This window comes from Emys orbicularis, chromosome 6, assembly GCF_028017835.1.
Source record: "Emys orbicularis isolate rEmyOrb1 chromosome 6, rEmyOrb1.hap1, whole genome shotgun sequence".
NCBI classification, from domain to species: Eukaryota; Metazoa; Chordata; order Testudines; family Emydidae; genus Emys; species Emys orbicularis.
In genome coordinates, this window is record NC_088688.1 from 29,225,150 (window position 1) to 29,242,123 (window position 16,974).

The 16,974-nt window shown below is 43.3% G+C and overlaps 1 protein-coding gene across 1 annotated transcript; it reads left to right on the top strand.

Annotated features, from left to right (window-relative positions):
• Positions 1-9,897: 9,897 nt before the first annotated feature.
• Positions 9,898-16,214, top strand: RIMOC1 (RAB7A interacting MON1-CCZ1 complex subunit 1). The gene is given in 7 exon segments (XM_065406511.1): positions 9,898-9,989; positions 9,991-10,034; positions 10,753-10,859; positions 11,305-11,451; positions 12,998-13,129; positions 14,182-14,293; positions 15,828-16,214. Coding segments are annotated over 7 exon segments (921 nt in total). The 3' UTR covers positions 16,115-16,214.
• Positions 16,215-16,974: the final 760 nt, after the last annotated feature.

A 16,974-nucleotide genomic window follows, 5' to 3' on the forward strand; every position in this document is an offset into this window, starting at 1 on the left:
GGGTGTGCTGCTGGAGGACTGAGGAGCACAAGTGTTATCAGACACCAGGAGGATGGTCCTGTGGTGAGAATAAGGAAGGTGTTTAGAGGAGGCCATGGGGAAGTAGCCCAGGGAGTTGTAGCTGTCATGCAGCTGTTACAGGAGGCACTATAGACAGCTGCAGTCCACAGGGCCCTGGGCTGGAACCTGGAGTAGAGGGCGGGCCCGGGTTCCCCCCAAGCCTCCCAACTGACCTGGACTGTGGGTTCTCCCAGAGGGGAAGGTCTCTGGGCTGTTCCACAACCCACATGGTGAATCTCTGAGGCAAGAAAATCTGCCAATAAGCGCAGGACCCACCAAGATAGAGGAGGAACTTTGTCACAATACATTAATGACAGTAATCATTACACACACACAAGGCTCATCTGCAGTCTAAATATATGCTTACTGTAACTTGCCTAACTGCTATGCACTGAACTTCAAAACTGCCCTTGCCATAATCTTATTAAGTCAAAATGTTGGCTCCTAAGAACACAACGATAAGGATAATGCAAGATATCAAAACAGATTTTTAACTCCCTCCCCCCGCAACACACATTTTCACAAATAAAATGATCTATGTACCTCTCTTAGGTTTTTACATAACACATCTCGCATTTAACAATTTACATAGCTATCATTACAATTATGAGACCCCAGGACTAAGGACCAGATCCACAAAGGCACTTGGGTGTTGTAACACTGAGCATCATGGAGCCTAGAAAATCCCTCAAACACTTCTATTTTTAGCCCCATAAAAGAAGCTGCATGAGCCCAAGTCATTTGTCCAGAGCTCTGAGACCCACCCTCCTCACCAGGTTTCAGAGCCCAGATTCTAGCTCATGCCCAAATGTTTACACTACTATTTTTAGCCCCATAGCGTGAGTTTGACTCAGTTGATTTGAGCTCTGAGACCTGCTGCTGTGGGACTTTTTTTGCAATGTAGACATACCCTAAGTGTACGATCTTTCTTCAGATGTGAATGTATAACATAGAACTTTGTATGTAATGGCATAACTATTTTATGGCTATTAACCCTTCCTTCTTGACGTCTAACTATTCTGTATTCCATTCATAGACTAAATTGGAAGATATTCAAATACTACAGTGATGGGGACAATATAGAAACCTATGTAGAATACAATTTTAATTACTACTAAGCAGCTGTAGAAGGATCTGAATGAGCTCTCCCCTGACATCTAGTGATGAGCTGGGGGAAAAGACTTCAGGAACTTTATGTATGGAGAGAGAGCCAAGATTCCACACCTGGCTAGACTCAAAATCCACAGAAGGATAATATTAAAGACAGGAACAAGGACAAGTAATAAACACCAGAGAATCTGGTATCTTTGCTGAAATTTAAATCTATTGGCCCAAATTCAACCCAAGTGGATGCAGCTCCCAGTGACATCAATGAGAGTTTTCCTGCTTAGTTAAGAGCTGAAATTTTTCCATTGTTTTTAAACTGTTAAAAGCTTGTTGGCCAAAAGATTAATCTGGTGACATATTTCTTCAGTCTGCTCTGGTCCAGTCCTGTCTCTCTCTCTGATCTGTTCTAGACTGCCTGAGATCCAATCTCTCCAGTCAGAGGCGGCAGGTTTGTATAATTTTTGGTGGTGCCCAGAACGGGTCCAAGTCCTGCTGCCCCACACACCTGCCTAAGGCTCTGGGAGGGAGTTTGGGTGCAGGAGGGGTGCGGGCGCTGGGACGGAGTTTGGGTGTTGGGTGCAGGTTCTGGGCTGGGACAGGGAGTTAGAGTGCAGGAGGGGGTGAGAGGTGCGGGCTCTAGGAGGGAGTTTGGGTGCAGAAGGGGTGCAGGCTCTGCGCTGGGGCAGGGGGTTGGGGTGTGGGAGAGGGTGAGGCACTTACCTTGGGCAACTCCCAAAAATGACCTGCACACCCCTCTGGCAACGGCTCCTAGGTGGGAGGGTTGGGGGGTCTCTGCGCGTCACTGCCCACAGGCACCACCCCCGCAGCTCCCATTGGCCACAGTTCCCGGCCAATGGGAGCTGTGGCGTCAGCGCTCTGGGCAGGGGCAGCAGGAACATGCCAGCTGCTTCCAGGAGCAGTGCAGAGCGAGTGCGGGCAGAAAGCCGCCTTAGCCCCACTGCGCTGCTGGTGGTGGCAGCAGCGGCCTGGGGCTCCCAGGCCCTTTTAAAATCACCCGAGGGCGGCAAGCGGGGCCAGGAGACACTCCGGGGGAGGTGTGCAGGGGCAGCAGATGGGGTCAGGGGAGAGTATTCCTGTAGCATAGGCACCATGGGCCCATATAACTCGCTGCCCCATCTCCACTTACTTGAACGATGGTCTCCCATTTCAACTTTTTTTTTTTTTTTTTGAAGGTACAGTTTATAACTGAAAATTGTGGGTTGTGGGTGGCCTCATGTTGCCTTCGCAGCCCTGTTTTTTAACCTCTTAGCCACAACAGTTAGTAGTGAAGAAAGCCGGTAAGTCTCTCTCTCCACTTACTTTCTACACAACAATTATTAGCACATAATTAAGTTTTTTTTCAGTTTGCTCTGACCTGACAAACTTTCTTCCACACTGTAACACAATTCTAATTTTTCCCTGAAGCTATGATTTCATTACTACCCACTTCATTAAGGCCCACTTCCCCTAGTGCAAGAAAGTTGGCATAGGCCATTTTAAATACGTGAAAAGATTAAAGTTCCTGAAAGTGCTAGCAATAGCAATACTACAATTTTCTTCTCTTATATGCAGTTGTCTTTACTACGTATTTCTGTATTTTTAAATCGGGGAAGGAGAGAGTTCTTCAGCTATTTCTTAGGATGTTCCTGTTCCCCTATTAAATTAGCCTTTCATTACCAAGTAAAGCTATATATTTTCATACACAAAGAGGAGCAATATACTTTCAGTCTAAAATGATTTGTTTTAGATAAAAGAAAACAAGAAACAAAAATAAAGTCTTCATGAGAGAGCATAGTGTGTATGTCTCCTCTAGAACAGACTACATTCAATTACTGGAACAAAATGGCTCCTGCCTTGTACACACCAGTAGAGTCCTAAAACATTTGAAGGTGCAGGGGAAAAACAACAACAGTATCACGGTTCCATAGCTGCATGCACCACAATAACCGAAATGTATTTTGATATGACTAACAGAAGGAAGATCATTAATTACAACAATAGTTTCAGTTAATCTGTTCCCTGAGTCTACGTATGTGCGCATGCATATGTGCATGTGTATTTACACACAAACCTCCAGCAGGGTGAAAAGCACATGTGGTTTTGAAGGAAAGAAGTTGCAGGGTCTGCTATCTAATGAAGTGCTCAGTTCCAATACTGAGGTGGAAACTGGTGTGTATCCTAGAAGCAAATGTATAAAGCAACCAAAACCATGAGCCAAATTCATTCTTTGTGTAATTCCATAGATGTTACACCAGGAATAAATTTATTTGCATGATTTTACTTCAGAGCATAGGGACTTATTGTTACGCTGTCTGGAGTGTCTCACAACTGTGAGTGCCTACCTCAGGGCAGACTGTCAGAAAACAAGGTTAGACACCCCAAACTGGTGATATGTTCTATAATTAGATTTCACCAAGCCAGTAACAAATGTGAACTCCTGGATCACTATACCATGGAGTCACAGACAGTCCCCTTAGACTCTCTAACCCAGAGGTGGGCAAACTACGGCCCGGGAATTGCATCTGGCCCTTCAGATGTTTTAATCTGGCCCTCAAGTTCCTGCCAGGTAGCGGGGTGCGGGGCTTGCCCTGCTCTGGTGCTCCAGCCAGAGAGCGAGGTCGGAAGCTTGTCCCACTCTGCATGTGCCGTGGCTCCACGCGGCTCCTGGAAGCAGCAGCATGTCCCCCCTCCAGCTCCTACACGTAGGGGAAGCCAGGAGGCTCTGCACGCTGCCCCTATCCCAAGCGCCGCCCCCACAGCTCCCATTGGCTGGGAACTGAGGCCAATGGGAGCTGCGAGGGCGGCGCCTGCTACGGGGCAGCGTGCAGAGCCGCCTGGCCGCACCTCCGCATAGGAGCCAGAGGGGGGACATGCCGCTGCTTCCAGGAGCTGCGTGAGGCAAGTGCCACCCAGAACCTGCACCCCGATCCCCTCCACAACCCCCTGCCCCAGCCCTGATCCCCGCCAACCCTCCGAACCCCTCGGTCTCAGCCCAGAGCACCCTCCTGCACTCCCAATCCCTTATACCCAGCTCCAATCCAGAGCCTGCACCCCAAGCCAGAGCCCTCACCCCCTCCCACACCCCAACCCCCAATTTTGTGAGCATTCGTGGCCCGCCACACAATTTCCATACCCATATGTGGCCCTCAGGCCAAAAAGTTCACCCACCCCTGCTCTAGCCTATCTTGCCACCCAGACAAACTGAACTTTGTGATAATGGTCACTTAAACCCAAAATCACACCACATCAGGTTTCTCCTAGTCCCACAAGATCAGTCACTTACCCCAGATAAGTTGGTATTCCAGATCTTACACCAAAGACAATGCTGGCAGCCAATTCCATAGTAAACTAACCAAAGGTTTTATTAGCTAAGAAAAAAAAAAGAGAATTATTGAGAGGCTAAGCAAGTAAAACATATGTACCGGTGAATCACAGTTTGTAACTCCAAATGGTGGCAGTGATGTAATAAACTATCAGTTTCCCAAAAGTCTTTCAGGACTATCCAGCATAACTCTGGGGAGCTCTGTCTTCTCGTTCAGTTATTCTGCCCTGTTAGAATCCAAACAGCCCAGAGATAAAGGATCTGTCTTTGAATCCATATTTATAGTATCTTCACATAGAAAGCAAGTTGATAGTCTCTCTACCCACATGGGCTTTTCCTTTGATGAGGATGAGAGAGGAATCCACTTCGAGTCTCTGATCTCAGGTCATCACCACAATGGCCATTTGCTTTGGAATTAGCCTTTTCTGTTAAAGCCCTGAAGTTCTTCATTAGCATTCCACAAGATTTATTTGATGGGTTATTTAGTCAACCGGGTATACATCATGTAAATATTTGCTGTTACATTATAACAGGAACAGATAAGTGAAAACTATACAAGTTACATTACACTAGTTTTAATGATGCTTAAACATCTGAATACACACACATATTTAACTCTTTGATCTATACTAACACACAAGTGAATTGGTCTGGGGTTCTGACCTGAGCTGGCACCTGGTTTGCCAGCATCACACTCACATTCCAAATATTTCCTAACTCCCATTTTTCTGATTCAACAGAGCAAAAAGCCAAACATGTAAATAAGGAACTAACCCAATTAAAAAGTAAACCAGAAAGAAGCAATCTTCTGAGCATAGACAGTTCCTCCTTCTCCTAATCAACTTCTAGGAACCCCTATTGGCATAGAAAACTCTAATCTAAACAAGCCCAATCTTTAGTACATGATTTGGTAGTGAAAGCCTTTCAGTTTACAGACTAGGCGAAAGTCTCCCTAAGTAAAGAGAGACAGGAATATACAATTGTGGCAATGCCATATTTTTGGCTCTTCTATTTGATGGCAGAAGCAAAGCTGACCTGTTATAATCTCAACCGCAGGTACTTACATGCTGGTATGTGTGTTTTCTTCCACCTATTCAGAAAAACAGCCAGTCTTAAAAAAAGAGTAAATAAAGCCACTGTGCATTTCTTGCCCTATTTATATCCTCAGTTTTGTAAACAGGAAATACTGGACAGACAACTGTCATCTAATTCCCACAAACAGTAACACCTGCATAGGACACAACTATTATTAAACAAACAATCTCCTTCTTTATTAAACCATCTTAAATGAGCTCTTTTTTCCACCTTTAATAAAAAGCCTTAGAAATATCAGGAAGTCAGGTTTTCTCTGGTTTTCTCAAAGGTTTGCTTGGAGGGCTCACAGTGTTTGGACTGTGAGCTTTCCAAGCCTTGAAATTAATGGGCAGTTGTGGTAGGTCTTTAAACAACATATTTTCTTCCAAATGTTTGTAGAGAATTCGAATTAAATGGGTCTAAGCAAAATCAAACAAATCAAAAATTTTAGCAATTTGATTAAAATCACTTCCCCTCTCAATTAACCAGATGTCACTTGTTTTATATTTATTATGTCATAAGCTTATTAGTTTCCCAGTTATCCATACAGGCCTTCAGGAAAACAGGGTAGACAAGACTTGAACTTTTAATATGAAAACACCAGTAGAACTACCCCACTGCAATTAAATGAAAACCTTTCAGGCTCTCTTTTTATATAATAAAAATGGGCACAAATCCATTTCCCTCCCATGTGCAGAATAGCAAGTACAATTTTGCCTCATCTTTATCAGATGACCATTTCTATCAAAGCTGTCAGTCCCTTGAGTGGTCATTTAGGCCAGGTTTCATTGTGACATAGTAAGTAAGGGTTTACATAAAGTCTCAATACACATGGATGTGTGTGTCAAGTTTTCAGAGAAGGCACAGCACAAACAGGCAGGAATGTTTGAGAGGCTGGCATGGTGCTCAAAAGTCAGGCTTGCAGGCTAAGCAAAGGTACAGTTCTCTTTGTCAGACAAGGCAAAACAAATGATGGCTGTGGGCAATAACTATGTTTATTGCTACCATACACATTCTGAAAGGTTAGATGCCGTGCTTAATTTCTAACGAAAGAGGTGCTGGTGCTCAAGCAATTAGCTGCTGGAGCTCAAGCAATTTTTTTTACATTAAAAACTGATGCAGCAAACCCAGAGGTGCTGGGGCTATGAACTGCCAAGCCTAGAGGTGCCAGGTCTTAGCTCTGGCACAAATTAAGCACTGGACGGTTAGATGTAATCTCATTCACTATTGAGAGTTGATGGTGTTCACTGATCAGTGAGGAAGATACTGAGACAATACAGTCACAATTTGGGGTTAAAATCAACAAATGTGGGCACAAACAACCAAGAAAAAGATCTAAATCAGAAATGGTAGCAGATCTCTTACCACCTCCACAGGTTTTCTCTTCTCCCCATCCCAAATCTGACTACCCATGCTCAGAAAGGGGTCCTGAAGAGCTCCCTCAGGAGAATAATGGAGGGGTGCCTTAAAGGTACAAGACACAAACTATTATATTTCATTACAAAGACAATATTCTCTGGTCTCACATACGGCTATGATGTCATGAAAATTCTGGTATTAATATACCTGTTTCTTGAATGCTGACCTCCACTAGTATTCTAGATGTGGTTTATAGATGGAGTAACCAGGCCTTACTTTGGGGAGGAAATAATTTAAAAACATATTTATAAAACTTAACATAAAAGAGATAAATACATACACAACTAAAATAGTAAAGGTTACTTCAAAGTACCCAGGCCTCCAAAAGTGGCTTAACAGGGGTTTGTCTTGTAGATTTTGCTTTTTTGTTTTGTTTTGAATTTAAAATTCAGAATTTGTAAGCAAAGCAGATAGTGTACATGATTAACAGTAAAAAAAAAAAAAAAAAAGGTGTCTGGGAGCGGAGTGCCTGGTTTCTGATTTTAAGATAACAATAAATCAAATTTCTGCTTTTTTAAAAAATATCCTTATGGAGCACTGATTGGTTGATAAAATAAACATATTAGTAGACTCTAGAAAGTAGACCTTCCTGATGTCAAGGTAAGATGATGGTTTTAGTTCAACTGCTCCTTGAAACATGTGACTTAAAAAAAAAAAGACAGAACACTCAGTTAGTTCATCCCATATTAGACATAAAATATAAATCTGTGCATTATCTTGTTTATGCAAATTCTAAACCCAAAATTTAAAAAAATGATTTAAAAGATAACCCACTTCAGATATAAAAAGTGATATTTTCTCCCTGAACAATCCCGCCTTCCTAGCAGCTTTGCTATACTCCAGAGGGAAAACTGTGCTTCCAAAAGCTGATTCTTGCAAATTTCATTCTAAAGAGTTTACAGAAAACTCAATAAGAGGATATCCATTGCCTTCTGGGCTACGTAACTCCTGTAGGATACAGATGCTGCTTCAGAGTAGGGAGTTGTAAATCAGCTGAACAAGCAAATGAAATAGGGTCTGCATTTTCTTACTCTAGTACAGTCTACCTCCGCCCCAGCAAGGGTTGCCAACGTTGTATTTCAAAAATAAGGGACAGTTTTCTTAGCACCCCCACCTCCTCCGATATTACTATTCTTAATAATAATTAATAAGCAACACTCACATTTGCTGGGGGTATTTCTTGACGCTTTTTGCAGCACTCAGCAACTCCCAATCTTTCTGTACATAGATAAAAAATAAGGGGCATCCCTTGTAATGAGGGACTGTGAGTTTTGCTACTTTCAGGGTACCTTCCAGGACTCCCTTTTTAGAGCTGGTATTCTCCTTCGAGAGGACCAAAGTCTCTAACTCCATCTGGAAACTGATCTTGCTAATACAATTTAGAATGAAAGGATAGAGTGCTATGGTCCCTTAGCTCCTTGTACTAAATCAATTTATGTTAGGATACTTGTATTATAGTTAAAGGCACAACAAAAAAACTTAAAAAACAGACTTCAGCAAGCAACTGCAAAACTGGAATTAATTTGCAAACTGGACACCATCAAATTAGGCTTGAATAAAGACCGGGAGTGGCTGGGTCACTACAAAAAGTAATTTCCCCACTGTTGATATTCACCCCTTCTTGTCAACTGTTGAGAATAGGCCACTTCCACTTTGATTGAATTGGCTCGTTAGCCCTGCCCCTCTCCCCGGCTTGGTACGCAACTCCCATCTTTTCACGTGCTGTAATATATATTCTGCTTATTGTATTTTTCACTCTATGCATCTGATGAAGTGGGTTTTAGCCCATGAAAGCTTATGCCCACATAAATTTGTTAGTCTCTAAGGTGCCACAAGGACTCCTCGTTGTTGTTGGGTTTTTTTTAGAAATACAGTTGTTATACCAATGAAACATGATGGTAACAATCTATGGTGTGCTAGCAGCTTGTTGTTGGGGGCAACCTCTGCAGAGCTTCTGAGGGTCATCACCTGCAGGTAGTATTTTAGGCTGGATAGGAACCAAGACATGGAAAAGCAGCAGCATGTATCCAAAACAAGTATACATGTAGATTTATTTTTATCTAATTTTCAGTTTTATCAAGTAGGCCCCAATATTAAAATGTTATCCCTCGGAATCAGCAGTGGAGCGGTTGGAATCGGGGCAATGCTGTTTAAAATCTGAAAAATTCTGCCTTCAGTTTAAGTCAATGTTGCTTACGATTATTTTAATGCCAAGAACCATTTTACACCAGGTCTGGACTGCATCCTGATTTATAAACAATTAACTGATTCTAGTGGAGATGTTCCTCAAAGGCCTTGAAGCTGCATAGTGGGAAGGAGAGCAGTATTTAAGTATGGATTGTAAGAGTCAGTGGAAGATATTCACCCACCTTCTCAGCATCCCTGTTCCTTTCTGAGGGATTTTTGTTTGTTTATATTCTATCTCCTCTGGTGAATAAAACTTTCCAAACGTGACCCAGCTGCTGTGCCACCTCTGAGACATGAGCTGCCTCCTTTGGACTCACGTGTTAACTCTGAAGCCTAATGGTGACAACTTCTGTTTTACTATGAAACATTTTGCCTTTGACCCCAGAGAAAGGAGACAATTCTACCAAGTGGGGTACGACTCTGCCACTCACACCCACCCCTGGCCCAAGCCTTAACCCCACCTCCTAGGACCAGCCCCTTCTGGGGGTGAACGTGGGCTACACCTAGCAACGACCTGACCCCACCCCAGCTGCTAAGGGGGGGGGTCAGGACTAAGGAACGAGAGGGATCAGTCCTGCCGTGGGTAAGAAGGGTAGCGGCGGGGCGGAGAACAAGGGGTTAAACCCCGCTCACGCAGGGGGCGGCGCCCTGCCCCGAGAGCGACCAAAGAGACTCGCAAAGGGGGAAGACTGAAAGTGACGCCAAGACATACGCTCTCCCTATGGCGCATGCGCAGAGACGGTTTCCCTCCTCTCCCGCACCTAGTTGGCTGGTCCCGTCACTCCCATGACAGCGCATGCGTGTTCACCCGCTGGGACCCCCCCCGCGTCACGTGATTTTGGCGGCGGGTCGGCGATGAGGTCAGGTGAGAAGGCAGGTCGAGTCACGTGATCCGGGCGGCGGTTGTAGTGGTTGCTGCTATGGCTGGGGTAGTGGTGGTTGCGCTGCGACAGCGGCTGGCGGGGCTGGGGCGGAGGCTGGAACGGCTGAGAGGAGCGGGTGGAGAGGGTGAGCGGGGGTTATCGCTGGAGGCAGCTGGCGTGAAGGCGCTCGGTCTCCTGGCCTCCTGCCCCATGTACAGCCGAGCCCTGCGGAGACGGCAGCTCCGTGCCATGGGGCAGCCTAGCAACAGCTCTGTACCGGGTTCCTCATGGAGACTTGTTCTCACCGAGCCTCTGCCTGGCACTGCGGCAGGGGCCCATCTAGGCCCAAGAGACGCTTTCAAATAGAAGTAGAATTCTAGTGTGTAGCCTTTTCGTAAAGCACCAGACTGTGAACGTAAAAAATAGGGGGTTCAAACGTTGGTACAAAAGCAGTAGGCTGTCAAGGAAACGCGCCTCTGGCTTGTTTCAGTAGTTTACTACTCAGCTGTTTGAGAGAACTAAAACTAAACGTTTTAGAGGGTGGGTTTTCCCTGTTACTGAGCCAGTGTTTCTGTCACTGCAGATATTGTTATGATGGATGCAAACGTGTAATGATAAAATCAGGCAAGTCAGGCTGTTGAAAGACACCGAGGCTGATTGTAGGTTATTGCCAGACATTTTTCTGGCTTTCTAAGGTCTTTTCCCCCCACCCTCTTACAGATGCTTTTTTAGTGAAGGGTGTCATTTCTCTGGAGAAGCTGAAAGATCTTTGTAAAGAAGATAAAGAAACTGTAAATCCTTCAAATCTTTTGCAGCTTTATACACAGGTATGGTATTTAAATGAGACATGCTTTAAGAAACAGTCAAATTTATAATTAAAATTAAAGAAAAGGTGGCATAGCATGAAAAGATTCCTCAATGTTCTTAGATACCTGTAGTGTATTTTGTGGTGGTTGCAAGCATTTTCAGAAAATTCAGGTCACCTTATGCTCTGGATCTGAGACAAGCCAGAATTAATAGGAGTTGCACCAGTGTTAGAGGAGGACAACACTGAGTCCTGTGTCTATTATGTAGATTGAAATTATTGTAAGAATTTTAACTTTGTGAACTCTAGAGTGAGTTTTTCTAAATTAAATGTTATTACAAAATAATTAACTTTAAAATCATAATATTAACAAGCTCATATTTTACTATATATAATGTTTAATGAATTTGTTCAATGTTTTGTTTATAGTATGTTTTCTATGCCTTATGTGTTTTCCCTTTTTATAGATAGTCTTGGACATCACATATTTTGAGGAAAACCAACTTGTAGATGAAGATTTTCCAGAAGATTCTTCCTTACAGAGAGTTAAAGAACTTATCAGTATTCTTTCAGAACCAGAGGTTCTAGTTAAAGAAAGCAACATGCATCAAGATGTGAGTACTGAATTATGGCAAATGACCTTATTTCAAATGGTTGGGGGTTTTAATAGAGAATGACCCTTATTTTTAATTTTGATGGGTAAACCACAAAATATTCTGAGGTCTCTTTAAAAGGTTCTGATTCTTATCTGTCTATAAGCACTGATTATTGAATGATGGTCCACAGACCATTTTTAAAAGCAGCTTACTAGACTCTCACAGTGGTGGTTCTTGCTAGTTGTAGTCAGTGATGAGCTGCCAAAATCTTAACAACCGGTTCCCTATAAAAAGTTCTGATTTAAGGGATGTGCCACAATATGTATTTTTTGTACCAATAGGGTTACCATATGTCTGTATTTTCCCAGGAGGAATTTTCCTCCCGGACGGCAATTTAAGAACCCAAAAAGCCTGACATGTCCGGGAAAATACAGATGTATGTTAACCCTACCTAAAGTTCTTTTTTAAAAAGATGGGCCTGAACTAGAAATGAGCTCCGTTTCACATGTGTGGGTCCCCGCCTCTCCGTGGGGGTGTGCTAGGGTGACCAGATGTCCCAATTTTATAGGGACAGTCCTGATTTCTGGATCTTTTTCTTACATAGGCTCCTATTACCCCCCACCCCCGTCCCGATTTTTCACACTTGCTATCTGGTCACCCTAGGGTATGCACATGTGTGGGTCCCAGCTGCTCCCTGCCCCCTTCATTGAAGCAGGTGTGCAGGGTTACTGCCCTGGGAACTGCAGGGCACCAGTGGACGTGGGGCAGGGCTAGCTGGAGGCAGGGGGTGCGGGGCTGGCTGCGGGCAGGGCAGGGCGTGCGGAGCTGGCTGGAGGCAAGGGAGGGTGCGGGGTTGGCTGGAGGCAAGGGAGTGCGGGGTTGGCTGGAGGCAAGGGAGTGCGGGGTTGGCTGGAGGTAGGGGCTGGCTGCAGGCTGGGCAGGGGAGTGCGGGGTTGGCTGGAGGCAAGGGAGTGCGGGGTTGGCTGGAGGTAGGGGCTGGCTGCAGGCTGGGCAGGGGAGTGCGGGGTTGGCTGGAGACAGGGATGTGTGGGGCTGGCTGGCTGGCTTCAGGCAGGGCCGCAGGGGGGTACGGCAGGGGTTGGCTAGAGACAGAGGAGTGCGGGGCTGGCTGGCTTCAGGCAGGGGTGTGTGGCAGGGGTTGGCTGGAGACAGGGCAGGGGGTGTTGCAGGGGCTGGCTGCGGGCAGGGGGTGAAGGGCTGACTGTAGGCAGGGCAGGGGGTGCGGGGCTGGTGAGGGCAGGGCAGCGGGTGCGGCAGGGGCTGGCTGTGGGCAAGGGGTGCGAGGCTGGCTGGAGACGGGCTGGCTGCGGGCAGGGTGGCGGGTACTCACGGGGAGAGCGGCTTGGAGCAGCCCGAGCAGCAGGACTGGCTCCAGCTCACCACTGGTTGTAGTCCAGTCCAGAACTCACTTAGTTTCAAGAGACCTTTTTGGCTGCCTAACCTAAAAACAATAAACTCTGTGCCCTTCACAGTTCTCATATATTTCTTTGATTTCCTGGGACTAAAACAACAGTTTTGGTTCAGCTTTTGAATTTTATTTCAGCTAATTGGTGTTCTTGGTACAGAGTTGTTAGAATGTCTATCCTGGAGACGAGGAGCTCTACTCTACATGTATTGTCACACTGTAAAAGAGAGAGGATGCTGGCTAACAGAAAACATTGACTTGTTTAAAAAGGTAAAGCCCCTTTTCTTCACAAGCAGACATTTTAAAATTTGTTGTAATTCTAATAAGCTGGTGATCATGGGATAACTGTGATCCGCAGACAAGCTGTTTGCTTTGAGTTAGATTGGAGTTGTTGACAAAATCACAACAGCCACGAAATATATTAGATTTTTTAAATCTATCCACAGTTTTCTCTTCTGTCATTGGACTGGCTCAGTTTGGATCACAGTTGGAAACTTGGAGTAAAATTTTCAGAAGCACCTAAGTGACTTAGGACTTGTCTACATGGGAAAATTTTTACCAGTTATGCTGCTATAGTTATATCAGTATAACTATATCTATTTAAACCCCCTTGTGGATATTCTTTTTCAGTTTTCTTGAATCCCTTCCAAAGGTTTTTTCTTTTTTTAATATAAAAAAGGTGCTCTTAAATGTAATAACTGTATTGTTGAAATTTAAACTTTAATTTATAATGGTATAACTTTTCCATGTAGACAGAGCCTTAGGATACTGAATCCTATTGATTATTTTGAGATTTAAGGACATAAATGCGTATACCGCACTTGAAAGTTGGATTTAGGATCCTAAATCACTTAAGCATTTTTGAAAATTTTACCCTTCAGCAGTGTCTACTTTAAAAGTTAAATAAATTATTTTATCTGTTCAGCAGCCATTTGAAAAGTTACCTGAAAATACTTCTGTGATGTTACCAATTAGTACATTAAATTTAATTTGAGCTGAAATTTTAAACATAATCTCCCTAAAATAGCAATTTTAAAGTAGTCTTAATTAAAATCATAAATATAGCAATCTAATGTGGCTTATGTTGCGTATCTGAACACAGGAAGATGAAAAAAGTTAATTTCATGGATTTGTGACTCTCCGTAAATTAAATTACTTTTGCCTTTAAAATTATATTCATCTTATTGTTTTTCCTTCACATAAGTACTTGGGAAATATTTTAATATAAAATAATTCTGACTAGAATTGATTACATTGCAGTTAATGTAATTTGTTGTTTGCTGTTCTAACACTTCTCTATTTTCTGTGTAATTTATATTCAGTGTCTTAATGATGGAATCCATTACTTACTGAAGATGCTAAGGTTTAGATACCCTACTCAGCTAAATGATGTCTCATTTCAGGATACAGACACAGCTAGACTGCTCAGTGAAGGTAAATTGTTCTTCTCCTGTTCCCTCTCCTTTATAAGATCCTCTACCACATAATTTGAACTTCACTCACATTCAAATTCTGTCCCCTTTTAAGAACAATCAATCATAGAAACAGGCAAGACTAGTGGACCCAACAAATTGTCCTCTTTTCCTGTTCTGAATTGTGGATATGGGGGGAGGGGGGAAGGGAAGAGAGAGAATAAGACAATTAGCTGAACTATAAATTCATCTCAGGAAAATGGACAGCTGAATGATCTAGTTATGGGATACAAAGCCTTTGACATCTAGGTCATTGGTTCAAATTCTGGTCCAGATCATCAGTGCCCAAAAGTTATTAGCATCTGAAGACAGTTTGGTGCCAGTATGTTATATGATCTGTCCAGTTCTCAGTATGCAAGTGTCAACAGCACAAAACCCACTATACGTGGTACTAAGTGGTACCTTGCTGGCAGTCTCTGCAGTCATGCCTAGGATTAAATGGACATGGTCGATTAACTGTGTTCACAGTGTTAGAGATCGTACTTCCAGAACTGGGTTGAGTCACATTAGGTAGAGTTGGGACATTTTTACTGTCACTGCCTATGCTGTACCTGTTCTATGGCTATATATATCACTATTGCTATTAATGCTTTTCACCTGAGGATCTTAAAGTACTTTAAAAAAACTGAGTTTAGCTTCACCCCCCACCCAAAAAAGCACCACCTGTATATAACATTTTAGTCAAATGTTTAAAAAAAACAATGGGGGGGGTCACTATTCAACAAATTCTGTTGAGGTGGCACTGTACATTTATATAAATTATGAAAATTGAAGCACCCGCTGGTTAAATGAATTAAACAAATTCAAATAGGAAGTGTTTTGGAGCTGGGATTAAGACAATCACCGGGGCTTTCAATCTAGCCTTGTCATAAGTATATAATTCACTTTTTATAAAGTAAAAAGAATTAATAGGACTTTTTTTTTTTTTTTTAATCTTCACTTCTTTAGTAATGTTTTTTCTTTGTAAAACGCCATGGATATATTCAGTATGGCACTGTCCAAATACTAAAGCTACTAATATTACTGGGGAGCTGCTTTTTAAACACGGTGCTGCTGAGGAAGTGCAGAAAAGTTTGTTTACCTACAGTATTTTAAAAAAATCCTTTGCCTCTGTAGTGACATTCTGTATTTTTATAAACCATTGCAATAAACACTGATATTTGTCAGAAAATTGTACATGGCAAAGTCAGTATTAAAACCCCTCTTCTACTGGAAGACAGTGGACAAAGTAATGAATTAGGACTTAGACTTGGAGTCTTTTTTGCTGCTTTGCCACTGGCCTACTGGGTGACCTTGTGCAAGTTGCTTCACTTCTCTGTACTTTCTTGTATTCCTCTGTAAAATGAGGATAATTATATTTACTGCCTTTTGTAAAATTCTTGATCTATTGAAAAGCACTAAGTTAATGATTATTAATTTGTTAAACAAAATAAGAGGGGGGAAAGAGGTGTCATGTCATGTCACCTGGAGTCTTGAATTCTAAACTGTTTTTGCAGGTATATTTAGTGATACCCATGTTCTGGCCATGATGTATATTGGAGAAATGTGTTACTGGGGACTGAAGCACTGTGGAGAAGAAAAGCCTGGAACCCATGAAATGGATTCTGAATCTAATTCTGAACTGTATTGTAGCTTACATAGTACAGTGCTGGATTTCCGAGAAGTAGGAGAAAAGATGTTAATGAAATATGTAGCTGTGTGCGAGGGACTCTTAAAAGGACAAGACTGGAATACAGCAAATGCAAAACTAATCTTGGACTACTTCAAGACATTCCATAGCTAGCTTAATTAACCAGTTGCTGTTATCCATTCTTTACAAGAAAGTTGCAATATGTGAAGAACACAAGTAGAAAGGTCAACATTAAACTGAGATAAAACACTATTAAAAGCTCAGTAGGGTGACTGTTTTTCTTGTGCTATTGGAAATTTTACCCCTACAATTCTGAAAGCTACTGGGGAGAATTACTATTCATTTGGTTAAAAACAATTTACAATCTAGTGAGCCTCCAATCAGGCAAAGTGCCTGCCTTCTCAGTATTAAATTTTGAAGAGGGTGGATGTGTACACACACACACACTCACTTTTGGTCCTGAATGGTTCAGTAGTCATAGAACTGCTGGTTGTATAAAGTGCTGAGGATAACACAGCTCCTCTACAGTCACGGATAACTATGATAGGGGAGAAAAACTGTTTGTTTATGGGGGATTTTGTCATATGTACAGCTGTGACTCACTACCACATCAGAGGTGAACAGTGAAAGTGAGAGTCTAGTATAGCTTTAGGTACTGTGGTTAAAATCTATATATCCTCCCTCTCCTGGTACAGATCGTAGGTAAAAGCACTTTCCAGTGCTGGGGAGCAGGTTTGAGGTTGTTTCTAAAGAAGCCCTGAGCTCAGTTCCAGCCTTTCCTGCTGTAGGGCTGCCTCATCCAGCTGCTCCAATTCTTAAGCCTCGTTAACAGTGCAGCAGCTCTCACCGTTGCACCAGGGATGCATGCAGCTGAGCTGCGGCTGGGGTCCAATTATCGTTCCGTGGGTGCGGAGCTCCCGCCAGGGACGGGTCTAAACACGCTGCACTGGCTGGGCTGAGCCCAGGGCTGGCTGCCGTGCTACCGCGGGAGGCCGGGGTTTCCTCCTGCCCTG